The 19,286-nt window shown below is 41.1% G+C and overlaps 3 protein-coding genes across 3 annotated transcripts; 2 read left to right on the plus strand and 1 right to left on the minus strand.

Moving 5' to 3' along the window:
* Positions 1-1,891: 1,891 nt before the first annotated feature.
* Positions 1,892-2,443, plus strand: EAE97_006870 (uncharacterized protein; the record flags this gene model as incomplete). The annotated part of the gene is made up of 1 exon (XM_038877383.1): positions 1,892-2,443. One exon carries the CDS (start codon positions 1,892-1,894, stop codon positions 2,441-2,443), a length of 552 nt encoding a protein of 183 aa, XP_038731573.1.
* Positions 2,444-11,040: 8,597 nt separating this feature from the next.
* Positions 11,041-11,551, plus strand: EAE97_006871 (uncharacterized protein; the record flags this gene model as incomplete). Its single annotated transcript, XM_038877384.1, has 3 exons — positions 11,041-11,091; positions 11,150-11,364; positions 11,431-11,551. 3 exons carry the CDS (start codon positions 11,041-11,043, stop codon positions 11,549-11,551), a joined length of 387 nt encoding a protein of 128 aa, XP_038731574.1.
* Positions 11,552-16,212: 4,661 nt separating this feature from the next.
* On the minus strand, positions 16,213-16,419 carry EAE97_006872 (uncharacterized protein; the record flags this gene model as incomplete). Its single annotated transcript, XM_038877385.1, has 1 exon — positions 16,213-16,419. One exon carries the CDS (start codon positions 16,417-16,419, stop codon positions 16,213-16,215), a length of 207 nt encoding a protein of 68 aa, XP_038731575.1.
* Between the last annotated feature and the right edge of the window lie 2,867 nt (positions 16,420-19,286).

A 19,286-nucleotide genomic window follows, 5' to 3' on the forward strand; every position in this document is an offset into this window, starting at 1 on the left:
TGCCCTCCCTGGTTACCTGACAACCCTTAGGAGTGTACTGAGATGGAGGGAGGCTCGAGGGAGGCTCGAGGGAGGCTCAGCATATTCCTCACATAGCACGATATAAAAATGGCAATTTCTTTTTCTGTCATGTTTTAGATTATTCGCTCAATTTCTAACACCAGGAAATTCCCGAGATACTGATTCCCATGATGATTTCATTCTTTTCCATTTTGACTCCATTTTCCATTTTGACTCCACTTACCACGAGAAGAAAATGAATGAATGCATTTGACCCAGCTTTTTTTTTTCCCAAGGCTCAGTCAGTCAGTCCGTCAGTCAATCAATCAGTCTGTACCAGGTAGAGACAGCGTACGATGTACAAGAGTCAGCCAGGTACAACTTTTATTGATTAGGCAATTGCCCCTGAAAAATCCCCTACTCTGTTCTGTCCTGTCTGGACTCTGTACAGAGGGAGCGGTCCGTTAGTGATACAGCCGTCCAAATTTTACTCCAATAGGATATCAACATTACCCAGAGATTTAGTGGTGAAAAAGCTTAGCCAGGTACGAAATATCCCGTTTCATCAGTGCCATCCAATCAGATATCGTTGTCAGCCTCTACCTGGAATCCTGAGTACCTTAGTGGGATGTAAATGTATGTATGATGTTCCAGGTGTGATCTCCCCTGCATGATGAAAAAGCAAAGAGAACTTTTTACCTATCGCATAGCATGGCGGGTTCAAGCTAACACACGCCAGCAACGCGTTTCCATGAGCTGAGTTGTCACGACTCACGACGACTCCAGATTTAACGAACGAACTTGGAGTCAGTCAATCAATCAATCTTTTTATGCAGACGTAGTACGTAGTAGATACAGTTTACGAAAAGAAGAATCCACGCATGCAAACTAATTATGCAGAGTTACAAATCCTTCCATCCATCAGACTTTTCACACCTGCATCTGCATCTACATCTGCATCCCCGATAGAGCGGAAGAGTATCAAGGAACGAATCGAGAACTTTCTCATTAGTACTCCGTATGAATCGTAAAGTGGTTGGTAATGCAATGAGTGATGGGATGGGATGTGATGTGTTGCTAATTGTCAATTGTCAATTGCTAATTCATCATTCATTCATTCATTCAATTCATCCCATTGAGTCAATTCATCCAGTTCATACAAACCATCCGATGCATCCAATTCATCCGATCCATAACACCATCTTCTTCTTTCAAACTTCATCAAATTCCTGAATCTCCCGAGAGGGGTTTGACAGTATGTGAAGATGACTTCCCCCAAAAGTTCAAAGCCCTATCAAAGTGTTGTGAAGCCACCCAACTACCCTTCCCTAATAAGTTCCCTTCCCCCCCATTTCACATGTGTCCGTGTTATCAACATTTTCATTATCGATAAAAACCGCATCAGGGGTGCAAAACTCGCGGGAGATGACTTGTTTCTCTTCAATTTCATTTCTCGGATTATCGTCATGATTGACAATTTGATTCATATTGAAGCTATCGTCATCTTTCAATCAAGCAATCAATGGGTCAGTAGTATTCTTACTCCTCGTATCATCCAACGAGAATAAAAACAATCTCAGATCGGGTACCTTGCATAATCATCACAGTAGATTGGGATGAACACAGCCATAACTTTATTTCTGGATGGTAAAACCTTACTTTAATTGCGAATGGTCCTCTGCGTGGGATTATCTTCCTTCAAAGCCTTTAATGGATGAACATTATAACTCGATTTTAAGATAAGCCTTTTGAAACATTTCTCTCTTGTCAAGGCTCAATCGCAAGCTCCTTTTCTCATCTGATCTGGTCTGATTTCCCAAATACGACGCTGAGAAACATGAATGAAATTGACGGCTTGTGTGTTTCTTGTCATGCTCTGTCATGCTCTACCATGGCTCACGAAAGCAATACTATTCACGATGCCCAGAACTTGGAACATGTGAATATCCGAAGACCTACCTACGGAGTCCGTCAGGTCAGATCAATCCATGTCAAGCATTCTACTCTATCAATCGACTGGTCAATGATTGCCCCGGAATATGCAACAAGACTGCCCGGCTATACATCAACTACTCTCCCGTCTTTCAGCAAAACGGTAAGTAACACCGCTCGTGCTGCTACTGACACCGATTGGTTTCATCAGTGGTCGAATGGTCGAGACCGCGCGGGAAAGAAACTTCATGACAAACAACCAATGGTAATATCACGTGGGAAAATGAGACGAGACTCACATATCGACCACAACAGCACCACAAGCACAAGTAAACTCCATTTACAATTTGTCATCCATGGTCAGATCGCAGTCACAACGTCAATCCCATTAATCTCGACCGTGCCTCAGAATTCTCCATCAAACAATCCAATACGATCTCAAAAATTTCTCCATACGAATCATGTGATACAATGCAAAGCTCGCACAGACCCGAATAATATCCGTTGCTAATGTTAGGTACGAGAAAATCCTCTCTGTGCAGAACCAAAAAGACCCAATTCATCCTTTCCATCCTTGAAAGCTTAGCTCCGCCACCTCTGTTTCCCGCCTATTCTTCCACTTTGGATTTCAAGCTTTTTGTGATATCGAAACCTCTTTCATCCTTTACGAGCAATTTCCCAAAATATCTATAGGAGCATTACGAAATTCATGGCTCGGGACTGGAATGAGAAGTCAAGTATGTGTCTGTTACCTAGGTAGTCCTAGGATTGGATTATACGTAATGTATACTTGAAGATAGATGCAACCAACACAACTTTGAGGTTACCTTGCACAAATGTGGAAGATGCTCGGGTTCCTTTGCTGCAGAGTTAAGAATTGTTTGGACTCTCTCTCTCTGCGAACGCGGAAGTTTCCGAACTTTCCAAGAATTCTCTGTCACATAGTACAGGATGATGGAGTTTAGAGGAAAGTAACCTAGACCCGAGAATATCGCACACCATTCGGATCCAAGCTTTGTTTTCCGCATACACACAAGCTGTCCACGTAGTGCGTAGCGCCTGTTTAGTATTTACTTTGCTCCGTACATTGTCCTGTCGGGTAACCACTAGTAGCTTATCAATTAGGTTATCGATTAGATTATCGATTGTGCGATTGAAACGGCTCGCGTGGTGGGGTACGTTTCGACACTTAGCCCAATAGCCACATGGCACATGAACTACTCGGTCTAGAATTGCAGATTTTCCTCAACCGAAGGGGCCCCAAAAACTGGGAATCTGCTCACCGAATGCCAAACAGTTAAGTGTCGGCCTTATGGAACTTGATGAGGGTAATTGTGGATATCCGGATGCTGGCTAGCAGTGCCCTAGTGTAAGCCCTACTGCAAGGCTGCATGACAGTGCATATCTTCTTCGGAAACTGGAAGAATCATTCCAGGAAGAAAGAATTTTTTTTTCTTCCTTCGCACCTCTTTGTGGGGAGGGCGTACGTCAGAAGTTTGGGGAGTAACGGTGTTGGTGTTGGTTTTGATGTTGATCAATTATGCCATGCCGGCTTTTCTTTCTATGATGTAGGTGTTGAACGTTGAAAGTTCGAGAATGACAAGTCGATCTTCATGGAATAAACCGTACACTAACATCGAGGTTGTAGTCGTCTTTAGATATCGGGATTGCCACTTTCTAGTTTGTAATGCTTGCTCTTTACTCTTGCGTATGTTGAATCATAGATAACGAATTCCTCCCGATAATCGGGTTGCGGAATGTTGAGAATGAATCAGTGTAGATCGCTGTGTAATGATGATGGAGATGGGGATTGGGATGGGAATTACTTCATAGCTAGAAATCTCATTGCCGAACTTGACTCGGGGTAGTTGATGCCGGATACTATGAGTAACTTTTTCTTCTTTCCCCTTCTCACCCCACCTCTAGAAACAGCGATTCATGCTTTTGTCACACTTTTCCTTTACTGCTATTTATCATATTCTTCCTAAGGTTGGTTAGATTTTCCATGTTTCTTCAACGGTGAAAACATACGTAGAAAATAGCTGTCACTGAAACTCATGCGACATCGGATATTCATTACTAGTATTACCAAAATCCATCATATACCCAATAGTACAGGTATACAGTTATTTGATTTCATCATTCGTCTCCCCTCGTCTCCCGTCCTCATCCCCATCCTCACCCATAACCCCAAACTCAACCCCAAAAATCCTTCCATTGCATCAGACATCAGTATTAGATATCAACCACTCATTCCATGCATAATATAACCACCCGATCATGCTCCAAATCTCGAATGTATAGTTTTCGTATACACAAATATACAAATGTATAGATACATAGATAAATCAACTAATACTTAAAATCCGATCTAATATCTATATCTCCTTGTCAATCAAAATGAAGAAGTAGAATTAGAGTAAAAACTCATTAGTGCACCAGTGAGTAAACATATAAATAATAAATTAACAAATAGTAATTTGATAAAATACGGCACATATCTCATTTTTGGATATACAGTTAGGTATTCTTGGTAAAGCGAATGTATGCTTTTCTTTTTGGGGTATGATATGATATGATATGATACAATATCGGGATTCGTATCTTTGATTATTTTGGATTTGGGTCATTTTGTTTTGTTTTATCTCTAATGGTTGATGAGTGGATTATGGAGGTTTCTCAGAGGGATCTTGGGGAGAGATGATGCAATAATTCTGAGAGATGGATGTCAAGATCTGTTGAGAGATATTAAGATATGGATATTTGTATATTTATTTTATTGGTGTGCTGGATGTGGACGTGGATGGATGTGTAATTTTTGATAGATCTGGAATGTTTCCTATCTACAAAATCACACTTTGCTACTTTGCTGCTTTGGATTTTGCGTTTTTGATGATATCATATTTTGCTTAGTTGCTGCTTTGTGTTTCGTGGTGAGGTGTTTGGGAGTTAGATTAGATGAGATTGTTTCTCTTGAATGGCAATAAGAGATGTATATTTGAAATCTAACATGCATCTAAAGAAACAAATTCTTATGGACTGAATGAAATATAGAAATGGAAATGGAAATGGACGGACGGGTCTTTGTGTTTTTGAGTGGTTTAAGAAGGATTCGGGATATATATGTATATATACACCTCTTTGCTCTTCATTTGTGAAAATCAATAAGTCTACTTCTCGCTAGTTGGGTTGGTTTTTTTGGTTTGTTTGTGTATTTATATGCATATTCATGTTCATGTTCATATTTGTATTGTTTTTCTCGTGTTTCTCTGTTTCATGCGCTCAAAGTTTAGAGTCGACACGGCCATATAAAGTCTGATGTAAAGTCTGATACAAACTCTCCACACAAACTCGCTCTTCCCTCATTAAAAATTTAATACCAACTCTTTGCTTATATGATATATGGAATGTATCATCCAGAGAATGTAAGATTATATCTAAATACTATCTAAATACTCTTTACAATTTGAAGTTCGAAGTTCGAATCCTAGATTGAAAAAGAGGTGTTTATTGAGATGAGTAAGGAGGGTTGAGCTTGAGGTTGATTGGGACTTGAGACCTGGGACTTGGAGCGATGGATTGGAGGGATGGATTGGAGGTTGGGGTGGAGATTTTAAAGGAGGGGGAGTTGGAGGAATTGGATTTAAGAGGATGTGGAGAGAGGAATTTGAGAGGAGTTTCTATATGGGGGGGGGAGGGAGGAGGGAGGAGGGAAAGATCTGGGGAGATTGGGGGAGATTGGGGGAGATTAGGGATAGATTGGAAGTATGAGACGGGGATAGGGCTTTGTGTTCTCATTTTTTTTGGGTTGAGATCTGGTTTCGTGACTTTTCGAGTTTTTATGATCTTTTGGTCTATTTGGTACGTCATATCAGCTTTTGGCTCTGCGCCGTGAGATTACAATGTATTGTTTTTGAGCAACAGTTATCAGATTCCTGAGAAGATATCTACTTTATTTTGAGCACTGCTACGGAAATTCAGAAGGGCTTTGCTATGGTTGAGTGGTGCGGAAGTATACTGTGTTGGTGAGTATGTATATTGTGTGTATGTTCGTGGGATGGTATTTCATCTTCTGTGAGTCGGTGTGTTTTATGAGGCGTAATGGAGGATGACAATAGCCCTAGATGTATGTATAGCCATTTAATATTCTGGAGAGGTGAGATAAGAACAGAGAGGTGGATGGATAGATGGGAGAGATCGAGTTAGAGGGTGTATGCAAGTGGAAAACTCGATAGCAAAGATGCTGCATACTTCCTTCCCTTATCCTGATCTTTGTTTTCTCTGTTGTCTTCTACATTTCAGCGCGAGTCACTCCAAGGAATTAAAAAATAGATTTGTGGGAGATGGTAGCGATGTGTGGGGATTATCTCGATTGTTTTGTGATTCTATGAATATGATATGGAAAAAGAAGATCGAGGATATTTATATACTCTTCCTACATACTCTCATCTTACGCGGGAGGATCGACGAAGAGGAGAAGAATAAGCTGCGAAGTATTGCATAGACTTGGTGGATACTTGATAGTTGTCTTGGAAACTCGAGTCCAGATGAATGGGGATCTATAAATGGAGAGAACAGTTCTTGCTTTCTTGATGATAGGTTCTCGAGAAAACAAGCCAGTGAAGCTATCATCAGGATTGCCCTGTGGTGTAGAGATCTGGAGATAGGTAAAAAGTGGGAATGTGGGAGATTAAAAAGGTATCAGTATTTGCGTTCATAGTTATTTGAGAGTTTTCCATTGCTGTTTTATTGTTAGATCTTCATTGTATTATTATTTTCTTTTCGTTTTGTTATTGTTTTTTGAATGGTGATCGTAATAGCACATTTTCTATTTCCGCGGTATTGTACTAGCGGTAAATATTGATGGGGATAGATAGGTAGATTGTAGTTCGTGTTTCTGGGGGTGAGCCTGGAATCAGGATTTTGCATGTAGTCGATTGCCGGCATGAGAAATGGATACAGACCAATTGGGGATTTTAATGCGGGCTTATCTATGGGGAGAGGAGGAATTGGAGCTGGGGATTAGTATGAGAATAGGAAATGAGAGGAGAGGGGAGGGGGAGAAGGGAGGGGGTTCAATGTGAATTAGACGATACTAGTAGTGGATGGGTCAAAGAAGGCTAAAAAAAAATCAAGAGAGTCCCTGGAAATGGAAGGTCACATGAGCGAATGAATGGATTACAAGCTGTTTTTGTCTTGAATAAGCAAAGCGAGAATGTTAGCCCGTATCATGAAAATCAAGATTGTCATGTATATAAGCTCCCGGATTCGCCAGGAATTGAACAGTACATAGGACATAGAATGTATTCCAGCTTGATGGTACATGCGAGAATTGCACTTCAGAAACTTTTCAATAAGTAGAACAAGAGACAAGAAAGCGAGAGATGGATCGCAGAATTCAAAATGATTAGCTTGACGATGATGGAGTTGATCAGGGCTCTAGGAGCAGCAACCAGGTTCGGAGTCTTATTCGTTGTCGGCTTGACGTTTTCACTCAAAGGTTTGTTGTCACTTTGTTTCAATTCTATTCCATTTGTTGGTATCTTCTTCTGTTTTTATTGTCAATTAGAATTTAATCGTCGCCTTTCTCATATTCTCGGCACTCCTTACTTTTTTTTATTGTCTATGCGAGGAAATCATACAGCTAATCTATCGAGCAGAATCACATTTCTTGAGATTTGAGTGCAACATCCTGCTCGGTTCTTCGGTGCGTTGAGTAATGCCTTTGAAGATAAGATGATGGGAAGGAAGTGAGTTTACCTAAATATTTATAGATGGGAAATTGTTAATTAGCATTGAATTGGGGGTGGAGAAAGGGGAAAAACATGGGCAAGTGAATTAGATAGCCCTTTTCGCAGGTCAGGAGGGAATAAGAATCTAGATAGTAAGTTGTGGTACTATATCAGTAGATATTCAAGTGAATAGACTCATTGCATGCATCTTAGCAAAACAATGATTCTTACCCACTTCTCCTCTTTCTTTCACCCTTAACCTGAACATCGGCATTCAGAACCATAGTCATCTACAGATAGCTTGTAGCTTGTAGTACCAAGACCTCGGTTTGAAAGGATCATATAAACACCTAGACAATCAATGAGTTGAAAGCAGTACATTGCTAAAGAAAATTTCTAGTGGACCTGCCCAGGCGTTTTATTCTATCATTCGCAGTCGCCAACTTAGGGTTTGCACGCGCAGAACTTATTTTCGTCGATAGTGATAGGTCGTGGTAGTGCTGAGGTGTTTTAGATATCTACCGTCTGAAAGTTACCTGTCTGATGGGGAGTTTGGTTGTCTTTTATTTGATATTGATCATTCAAAGGTTGTGTGATCAAGCTCTCATTCCATTTAGAGCCACAGCAAACAACACTTTTCTCATCTCATCCCGTAAAATTTTCAATCCGTACCACCAGTAGTCGATCTTTCTCCTTCTATTTTCTTACTGCCACTTTCGTTTCTTGCCAATTACCTATTCTTTCCAACGAAAAAAGCCAGATTGTGCTCCAAGATCTGTCAAAGTTTTTTTTTGATGCTCTCTGGTCCAAGAGGTGGCAAGTATATCGTAATTGCTAATGCATATTTTAACTCAAGTGATCGCCAATTTACTTGACTCAGGATACTCTATTTCGCCGAAATAATATGCCATCTGACCATAATAGTAAGACTTTTGAACCTTTTTCGAGCATCTGCGGGTACCTAAGGCTATATCTATGTCTTCAAGTGAAGAAAATAATTTTGGGATCTGATAGAGTAGGCCCGGGGGGGGGGGGGTGAATGCAACTACTTGGTGAATTTAAAGGCTGTGATAGTAGGTACCAATATATACCCCTCATTTTCGCTCACTACCCCTCATGAAGTTAAGAAAAAGCAAGTCATCGGATTAACAACCACTTCTGCGAGTGAATACTCGACCCTCCACGATAACGCGAACCTCGGTTAAGGTCGTATTATTCCCTAGTACATGAGATTTTGAGCTTATAAAGGTTGTGCTCTCGACAATTTTTCTGGTAGGCAAAGTTGTGAACAGTGTTAAAAACCTTTGCATGACATAGGTATGTAATGAAAGACTATGAGGTGGCTTTGGGCGAGAAGTTCACGAATCACTCGCTCATGGGAATTTAGTTTTTTCAAATCTTCCGAGACAAATCCAATCTATCTTTCGTCGTATCTTTTTTTCGTCTCACACTCTCGTCTCCTATCTCACCTCGACCAATCTTGAGATGATATAAAGTTACAAATCTTGGTACCAATGCACAAGCCTGCTCTTCTCCATGTTCCTCCTAATCTGATAGACACTTCTATTTATTTCATGTACAATATATCGACTTCGACAGAACACAAATCAATTGCGTTCAAATAAAGCTTGACGCTGAGATGTCATACTTCTTTACACAACCAAGTATCTTGTTGCTCTCTGTCTGCTGTCGAGACTTTCAGCTGTTGTCTGCATGCTGCTTGCTAAATAGTTTACATTGAAAAGTTGCTTTATTGATCAATGTGGATCGAAAAGAAGAAGAAATTTCTTGAGGCCAGTGTAGATCGAGCTATCTATGATTAAATCAGTTCAATACTAGATCTGCTATGGGAGTTGCACGAGATTGATATGTATGATGCATAACATTGCTTTGATCTGATAATCCCCATTGGACTAAAATTTCATTCTGATATGATCTGCTGGTATGCACTGTCTCAATTTTCTTTTTTTGCGCCGATTAGATACCTTATTTCTCTCTTCCTCTGCCTCAAACCCGGCAAGGCCATCCACATGATGAGTTCGCATACGGCCAGTTGATTCGACTGAGCACTTTATTTTTTTTAGCGGGAGTTTGCAAGAACAGTTCACAGGGCATGAGACTTGGAATGAGGGATTCCTTAAGCGCAGCCTTTGCCTAGATATAGATGGCAAGAAGTGAATGAGATGGTTTACATCACTGAGTAGTGACTACTTCACCAAAATGCGTGGTCGATCTAGTCTTTCCTCGAGAACAGCAGGCAACCCTCTTGGCTCGTTTTTGAAAGAGTTCGACGTTAGATTTGATGCTCTCACGGAAGAGATCTTGTGAACGCCTCCACAAAACATGACCAAGGTTCCTCGTAAAAACTTCTCTCATATCAATAGTAGATGAATATCTGCGGTATGAAGGCATGACGAATACCATTGGGATCGGTGATTTTGGAATAATCCGAAGGTGGCAATTTTCATTCCTTTCATCCTACAATATCCTGGGTCTGACCTATCTCATCTTATAGATCATTTAATTTGCACCATTTCATCGTATATACAATTTTGATGTTTGTGCGATATTCCTTCAGGGCACAATAGATTTGTTAATCAAGAGGTGAACAAGACACAACTACAGCGATTCTAAACTAATCAATCAGGCTTTTCTCCCGAAGTAGTTAAGTTAACAAATGCCTTGGATAAATCGCAAGGAAGGATTGCTAAGATTGAGAGCGGAATGAAAAGCGAGCCTAAATCTGGGGTAAATTAGACGATCCTGTAGCTTAAAATCCCGGTAAGTTTTGACAGGGGCTGTCGATACCTCTTGTGACGTCGAGTTTACTCACGAACTTTATCCGATATATCATGGGAGACTTTCATGGTATCTAGATCAAATACAATATAAGATGAATTGCTAACTTGTAGATTGAACAAAACCAGACAGGCAATAATTGTTCAATCCAAAGTCTTGTGTTTTTTCTTGGTATTGCTTTTTACCGCACAATCATCCTGTTAAAGATAGATGATTGGAAAATACAATTGGGTCTCCATCGAAAAAGGATGTTTAGATCTTGGCTTACATTACTCCAAGGAATCGTCCTCATTGGTCGTCTAAGAAATTATATGACAGTTTTCACCAATCAGATGAATAGCCGAGACGCATCGGATCCTTTAGTACTACCCCAGGAGAGACTTGGCATTTTGGGGCTGCGGCACATAAAGTTGTCTTATCACAATCTTTAACATTTAATCAGTTTGTTGTTCTTCATCCGCGTCAGATAGTTCCTAAATCAATTGTATCTTGATTTATGTTATATAATTCTTGACCTTAAGGATTGAGTACTTTCCGGCTCCAAACTTCAACATTGTGGGTAACAAGATTGCTCAAAATGACGCAACCATGGACAAATTTAGAAGCCGATGAAGCGCAATTCACTGCAGTACGTAGTTAAGATCTGAGTTTGAAGAACTAAATGCTAATCAGTCGTGCGTAAATAGGTGGCATATTCGACTAGAAACCAAGCCCCATATAATGGAGCGGGGCTAGAAGTTTACGACAAATCTAGACCTATTCAAATCGAAGGCAAAAGGATCTTTGGAGTTCTAAGAAAGACGGTGGTAATGGTTGCTAGCGTTTTTCTTATGGTAGTGTGCGTGGTCATTGGAATTGCAGTCGGAGTTAGTGCATCAAAAGGAAACCACAAACATCAAAGGTAGCTAGCTACATATCTGTTCTAGAAGATCCCAAAATTTCGAGGCTATTGCTCACATATAAGCAGTGAAGTCGCAGCCAGTTCAAACACCACCACCATTGATTCTACTCTCTCACCTGCTGAGACCACTATCATGCCATCGGTGACGGGTACGGAGTTACTCGCTACTGCACCCGCAGGATCTTAGACACATATTCGGGAAGTTATGGACTACCATGTCCGGTTCTAAAGCTGAATTCAGTGCTTGTATCGACGAAGAACCTCGAGTTTCTTCGTAGTCCTGCTCAGACAGGTAGACTTTCAAATGGATACAACAAATCAAGAAGAGGGTCCTTACAATTTGTCTTTAAGTGGAGGTAGCGCATCACAATGCAACTTAAATCACGGCACATAAACTCCAATGATCGATATTATGGGGGGTGTCTCGGTACTGGTTTGAACTATCCATCACATGAATCTGCAAACACATCCCAGGGCGCGTACGACAAGCTTATGCCTCCCATAGAGAACATGCCGATTCTACAATTACAAAGACCTGTGGACTGAGCTATCACGATACATTTTCCATTTGTCATACTAATACTAATGACAACGTTATAAAACCATGCGAAAAACCCTGGTTTTGTCACTGCAATTTCACCTTACCGAAAGTTTTCGTTTACGCCAATAGATTTTCATCCACATTCATCACTAGTACGACAACAGCGTTGGAAGCTTCAACAAGTAGTCTTCCTATCCTCACATCCTTATCTCATAGAAGTTGAAAAAATTTCTGAGAGTTCCGACAATGCTCCGTACTGTAAGCAGCATGTATCCTATTAGGCGGATCTGTAGCTTCGGTGATGAGTATTGAAGGACTTAGGACGGTTATATCACTGAGTACTACACCACTTCGCGCACAAAGCATTGCTAATATGGGTCGGTGTTCATACTATCGGATGGAGTGTTCAACGCAGATTCTTGTTGTCGGTGCTCTCCAATTTGAGCAGAAGTTTGGTGGTAGATCGGTGGAATTACTCGTTTCAATGGGCAATGAAAGAGCAAGTGAAAAACGATACAAGCGTCAAGCCTTGGGAAGTTGCTCAACATCATCGTCTTTTCCTCTTGTCTCCGGCTTTAGGAAGCGGAACATCAAATTTCTGGAATGGTTTATTTATGTCAGAACTTCGATTTTCAATGACGATGACCACTCCTGGGAGCGAAAATGAGTACGATTGATGAGTTGCAATTAAATTGCATGATTTGCCTCTATAATTTCTATCTTCAACAGGATGCAAGTATATCACAACTCAAAATTCGCATCGAGCACCAAGCCCATATACTTTCCATTAATCATCTCTTTTACCCCGCTCTCTATTTTGAAAATGCAATTGAGATCATTCAATTTCGACTGTTTATAAACCAACGCTGAACAGTCACATTTCCTCACAAAAGTTTGGGGAACATTGATGGCCTACAGTGAGTAGTACTGTACCAGTGGGCTATGCGCTAGATCTCCTATATATGAAGCAAGGGAAAAGAAACGAGTACAATTGTATTATAGGGTTGGTCAATGGAGGGGGGAAGAAAGTAGTACTTGTTGATAATCTAGATAAATAATGTTGGGGTGATAACACAAAGTCTATAATGAAGGATAAGACGAGGGAAAGATAACAGCAACATGAATCAAAAACAAATAACCAAATGGCAACGAATACCACCAAAAGATTGTATATTGTATTGCCCAAACCAATTTGTAAACGCAAACAGCATAAGATTGCCACGTTACGCACTTATTGTGTTATCAGAAGAATTCAATGCAAGGTGAAAGCAAAGGCTCAAACCTAGACGCGTTGAAGGCCATGTTGCTTCGTCTCCTTCGATCTGTGTATGTTGCAGGCTCGAAGTAGGGCGAGCATCTTGCTCTGATACTTTATATAGAGATCCAATTTATCCTCTAGTGCCATTTCTGTACTGACTGTAAAAAGCCTCGCTTGTCGTTCACTTCATACTTACTTGATCGCTCCTCACTTGACTGGCCATCTAATAAGTATACTTAAAGTGACCAAAGCCTACATCTACAGAGAAGAATAGCCAGCAAGTCTGAGAATAAAGGCAGTAATAGTTTTATGAGGTAAAACAACTACCGTTCTGAATTTTGCCTCTTTTCAGAAAGAACATTGGGAATTGAGAGGAAAGGGGTAAAGTTTAAGTGTCTATGCGATTTCATGTGATCAGAAGTGAGAAGATATTGCTATTTGTGAAGCTACATTGTCAGAAACACGAAGAGAGAATGAGGTGAATCCGCAATACACGACAATAGTGGCACTGAATTGTGAAACTGACAGTTCGGGAGACAGAACCGGATGGAAAGTGTTAATTGGATGATAAAATAGTTAGTAATTGGCAAAATATAATATCTTACGGAATTCGACGAGATATCGAAAATATATGATACAGCAATTGAAAGCTGATAGACGTCAATCCAAGGGTCCAATAATCTTGATATCTTCAAGGGATGCCAATTCATAACTGTTTTGGGAGTTCTTTCTAGCCACTTATTAGCCTTAGTAACACATCCGCAGAAATTTGAGCACATACCTAAGTGCTAATTCAAAATTCAGTAGTGAATCTCAAGTCAAGTAAGCTTAAACACCAAACACATGAGAGAGTCAGTGAATCATTTACCAATGTAGAGGATTCTCATCAGCTTCTCAACGTAAGTTTCCACACCCGAAACAAAGCCTTATACACCCCTTCTAAAGATACGGTTCCTAATCTAGACATTGAGTAAGGAAAACAAACAAAGCTAGAGGGAACAATACTCAAACTACAATAGAGGGCGCTAGCTTATCCCGTTCAAGAGGAGTAACGAGTACATAGAAGAAATAAAAAAGAATCAGAGGAATATTTGGATATCTCCAATGATAATTTAACGATAACAAAAGTATAGACTTGGATACGAAAGTGACAGCGACAGTTGATGACAACCAAAGAAATTGCATCACAATAGAATTATGATGAAACTATGTTATTTATCCTTTGAATCTCCACAGATCCTGATTCAGACACAATTCCGCACCCTCGAAACGAAACCTCGTTAAAAGGGGGGAACGCCCACTACCGAAACCCTCCTCTCCACATCATCTGGCACCCTTATAAAATCACTTCACGGTAACCCTGCACTTATATCTGTATAGCCCCCCCCTTAATCCTCAAAACAGGTTCCAAACGCACCAATGCTAGCCCGTCCCACCACCATGATATCATCATCTCGTGACATATCACCCTTCCAAGCTCGCTGACCACTTCGCTACGCGCTGCCAAGCACCACCATATACTTTTAGGCAATGGTGGTAAGTTAAGTTCTAGAACATCTCTATTGATCACTTACTCATTAATGATCGATATCAGACATGAAAATCTCGTCTAATATTTCTGAAGTGAGTGAGAATGAAATGTAACGAATATTAAAAACTAGAAAACTCTCCAACGCACTTCCATAAATGTACCATCAGTTTCCCAATCTTCAACGTGGTAAGCTAGCTATTGGTATAAATTAAATAAGTGGAACAGGAAAATAGGTACAATGATAGAAACATAGATTGGCTACCAAGTTCATCGCAGCGCTTTCATCCGGCGCGTAGATAGTTGGTAGCACAGTTCTTGATCAAAGCTATATATGGATGGGTAGGATTCCAGAACCGGAGAGCTGGAATGAGGGGTTATTTATGGTAGCTATGTCACGAGAGTTGATTTTGATGGAATGGTGGATAGAGGGAAGAGAAGAAATGCTTGCGGGTTTGGGCAATGCGTATTAGGTTTTTGGGATGGATGGATGGGTAGACGAGAAGGTAGAAGAAGGGACATGATCTGCTAACTGCATGGCATAGTCATCCAGCTGCCAATATAAAGAGTAACCCAATATTTATCAAAAAAACGACATTTCGATTTTCGAAAGCGCTACACCTTTTTGACAACAAACCGCCCAAACTCCAGCTAATCAAATCATAAACCCGTAGTCCTTTCAAGTCAACGATCCCACACCTAAAATCCGACGTAATTCCAAACAACGAACAAATCACCCTCTAAAACATAACATACATAACACACGAAAGCCTCGACCTAGAAGCTAAGCCGCCCACCACCATCTAACCTCACATTAACAATCTCTCACTCGGAACTGCCGATATATACATACACACACAAGCAACCACTCTCAATTCCCCATCAACCCCCCTTCCCTCCCCCGGCCTATCCGCGCGAAACGAAACCAAACCAAACCAAAATCACCCCTCTCCACGTTTCACCCACGAGACTAATCCCCTCGCGGTCACCGAACTCCGCAGCATCATGAATCATGACTCATCCATGTCCAACATCCAACATCCAACCGTTAGAACCCGAGAACTCGGTTCTCATCCCTGATTCGTCGATCGTCATTCAATCTCACAGCCCTCATTTAAATAATACCTAAACACGACAGGCAACCGCGGAATCTCGATAGCGCCCTCCAACTCGTATACAGCATTCCATTGAACCTTTGTAATTTAGTATTTGCTACTCCGACAACGTTGAGTTACAGGGTGTGCATGTGCATGTTATTAATAAATCAACAGTTAGTTGACCTGTTAGTAAGTAACAGTCGTAACATCAATGCATCCATACATCCATGCATCCACACAACCAAGAAAGAAATGATTGCGAAGCAGCGGTACCATTACGATGGCTCTGCCGCTTGCGGAAGAACTTGACGCGGGGGAGGAATATATCAATTAGAATAAGTATGCATGTATGTATATGACGCTCGATTCGATGACTGCACGAACCCGCGAGCACGGCACGCATGCACCAACGTTCCAAAGCTGATCAATCCGCTCTGTCAACCGTTTTCATCGAAGCATCTCGGATATACGGGTGCGGTGGTATGGCACAAGCAAGCAGATCGGATGTAGGAAGGAACGGTAAATTACCAACACTTAGACGGCGATTACCAACACGCTTCTTGGCTTCTTTGCCACGTTTTGTGGCCGCTGCGCTGGTGCAAGGCACCCGTATGCGGTAAATGGATATCATATGTTTGTTTGCTTGACGTTGATATTGTTCCGAGGGTATGGGTGGTATCGGCGGTTCCGAGAACGTGTGAGGGGTCAGTAACGGGTTTGTCGGGAGAGGGTTTGGATTTTAGGGGTCAGGTTGAGGGATATGTGGGTTTGGTTTCTTATTGGATTTAGGAATTTGGAAGATTTAGTGGAATTAAAGAGAACATTGAATTCTGATTTATAGAAACGCTGATAGATAGGGATCATGAAAGATCATCGGGTGGCTGGAGTACTTGCTATGCTATCTCATCTGGAATTAGTCATTATGGAGTCTTTCCACATCGAGACGGACACGCTTGTGTACTTTTATCTACTATCTGAGATGTCCTATGCCCTCTGTCATCGCTATCGTATCCATACATCATCGCCGCGATTAAAGGGCGGTCCATTTCCATTTCTTGTTCCCAGTGCCCTGGCCTCGGAATTTTGTTTCGGACTTAGGACATACCATGCGCGTCCGAATGTCATGTAATGAATGATATGCTTGTTGACGGATCAATATTGCATTCATTCAAGCATCATGCCATTCCCAGCAATTAGTAGATATCTAACCAAGACCATATAACACCTTTATCTCTCAATAACATAGAAATGAGGTCGAATCTGTTACGATCTACTCATCACCCATCCAAGCATACCCACCGATATATCCGAAAACACGATTTCCCACCCCTCCTGTGCCACACCCGCACATCCCATCCTGATTCTTATTCTTATCCCCGCGACCTTCGTTCTTGGCATCTACTGTGCCACTCATCCACATATACTCTCTCTATACATTTCTCCCATCCCTGCGCAACATCACCTGTCACGTCACTTGACTCCACCGCGATCCCTGAGCGAGTGCCCCAATTGTAAATTTCTCGTACCGTCCGTTCAATGAGATTCTATTCGCAGACCATACGGAATAAATGACCATGGAAGTGGATAGAGTAAATCAAGCTTTATCAGAAGCTTATCAAGAAAACATATGACATCTTGGTCTCCGGATTTGGGGATTCGTGACTTGCGTGTGCGTGCTACAAATATGAAATAGATGAATAGCTAGCATAATATGTATGTATAACCATCCAGTTAATTATAAATACTCCATATGCGAAGATCCAATATATGCAGATGTCAATACATAGACGCCACGCCACACACCTGCATAAAATCTCCTTCCCTCTCTCCCCTGTCTACTCGCGCCCGCAAATAACACCTCAGATCTCGGCACTTATCTCTGCCTGTCTGACTAGGATCGTAATCCTTAATGCTAAATATGATGTTCGAATTCCCATTCTCGTTTATGATGATCTGCGAGGTATGGGTCTACCGCCGTACGTTTCCTTTTTCGACCTTTTCAGTGTTCGGCCTGGAATGTACATGGATTATTGCTGGATGGAGGAGGATCTCTCTTCCTTTGGGACGGCTGCATACAATGATTCCAATAATCCTCAACGCATAATGGGTAGGGATAAGTCTAATCCCAATTCCCAATCTTAATCTCCGAAAGATCTATCGAGGGTTTGCGAATGATGTCGAAGCTAAAATGCGGAAGACATGTTGAATGACCGCGACATAGACGCTTGCGTATCCTAGAATGATAAGTCTATTGAAAGAAAGAAGAAGCGCTAACCAATTGAATCTCTCGTTCGACTCATGCATCTGAGAAAGATCAAAACGTCCAAAAAAGCAATGAACAAGTAGAACGATCTAGCCTTTTCCAAAAATAAGATGCTTAGAAATACTCCACAGAAACAAGAGAAATAGATTTCCCACAATTTCCAGTGCCTAGAGCGGATAAACTGGTTTAGATACCTTCATACGGTGATATTGTTCATTATTGCGGCAAATAGGTAAATATGAATACCTGAAGAAAGGCAAAGAGAAGATAATCGAGTACGGGAACTTGCGAGACAGTGATGAGATTTATGAACAAATGATTGGAGGTTTAGATATCGAGAGGGTATAATGTTAATGCTGAGACACTGGTCTGACTGATTTTCATAAATACATGTGTATGTCTCTGTAAGACTTACATCTATTCAAGTACGCCCGTCTTAGAGAGTACCTACCATCTTTCACGATACAGAATACCTGCACACTCTGCCCCTCAACTCCAAACGCCAAATCAAGCGTATTCGCAGGATGGTCAAAGTTTCTCCCCGGAAGGAACGAAGGAATGAGGGGAAAGGACGCAAATGTGTGACAAGAAGGATTGGACGATAAAGTATGAAGTCCGATGTACAAACTATACAACGGTCTTACCTTTCATTGGCATAATCAACGCCGTAAGTATAATAATGCAATTATTGCAGCAAGTATCAAACGTGTGCAATACAAATTAACCAATATGCTGAGAGTAGACAATCAAATGTCCCCAGCGCTTAGAAGTCATTCCTAAAACATGAACAAGAAAAAACGGGCGCTTAGACAGGCCTTTCAGCGCTAATCTTAAAATTACACATGACTCGAATTTTCAATTTTGAACTCATTCGTAGAGAAGCTTTTCCCTTTGTATCTTTTATTTTCGATCGATGATGGATTAAATGGTGTTGGAATAAATCATACTTTCCAATAGCAAATTAAAAATGTAAACTTTAAAGTCACATCACATGTACTACTACACCTACCTAGGTATCCTTCTCATCCCAAACCCCATTCCCAATATCTCATCGAATATTATCCCGGATCCCGCGGTCGGGACACTTGCTTGCTTGCTTACTCGAGTATACTTTCACATTTTCACAGCACCATGGATCATGAGGCTTATTAGTCCATCAAGTGATAATTCTTGCCTCGACGCCCGTGCTTTGATAAGGTTTTCCTGTCCCATCCGCCCTTGCGCCTTCGCAAGTT

The sequence above is a fragment of the Botrytis byssoidea genome (genome assembly GCF_014898295.1).
Source record: "Botrytis byssoidea strain MUCL 94 chromosome Unknown BBYS_013, whole genome shotgun sequence".
NCBI lineage: Eukaryota > Fungi > Ascomycota > Leotiomycetes > Helotiales > Sclerotiniaceae > Botrytis > Botrytis byssoidea.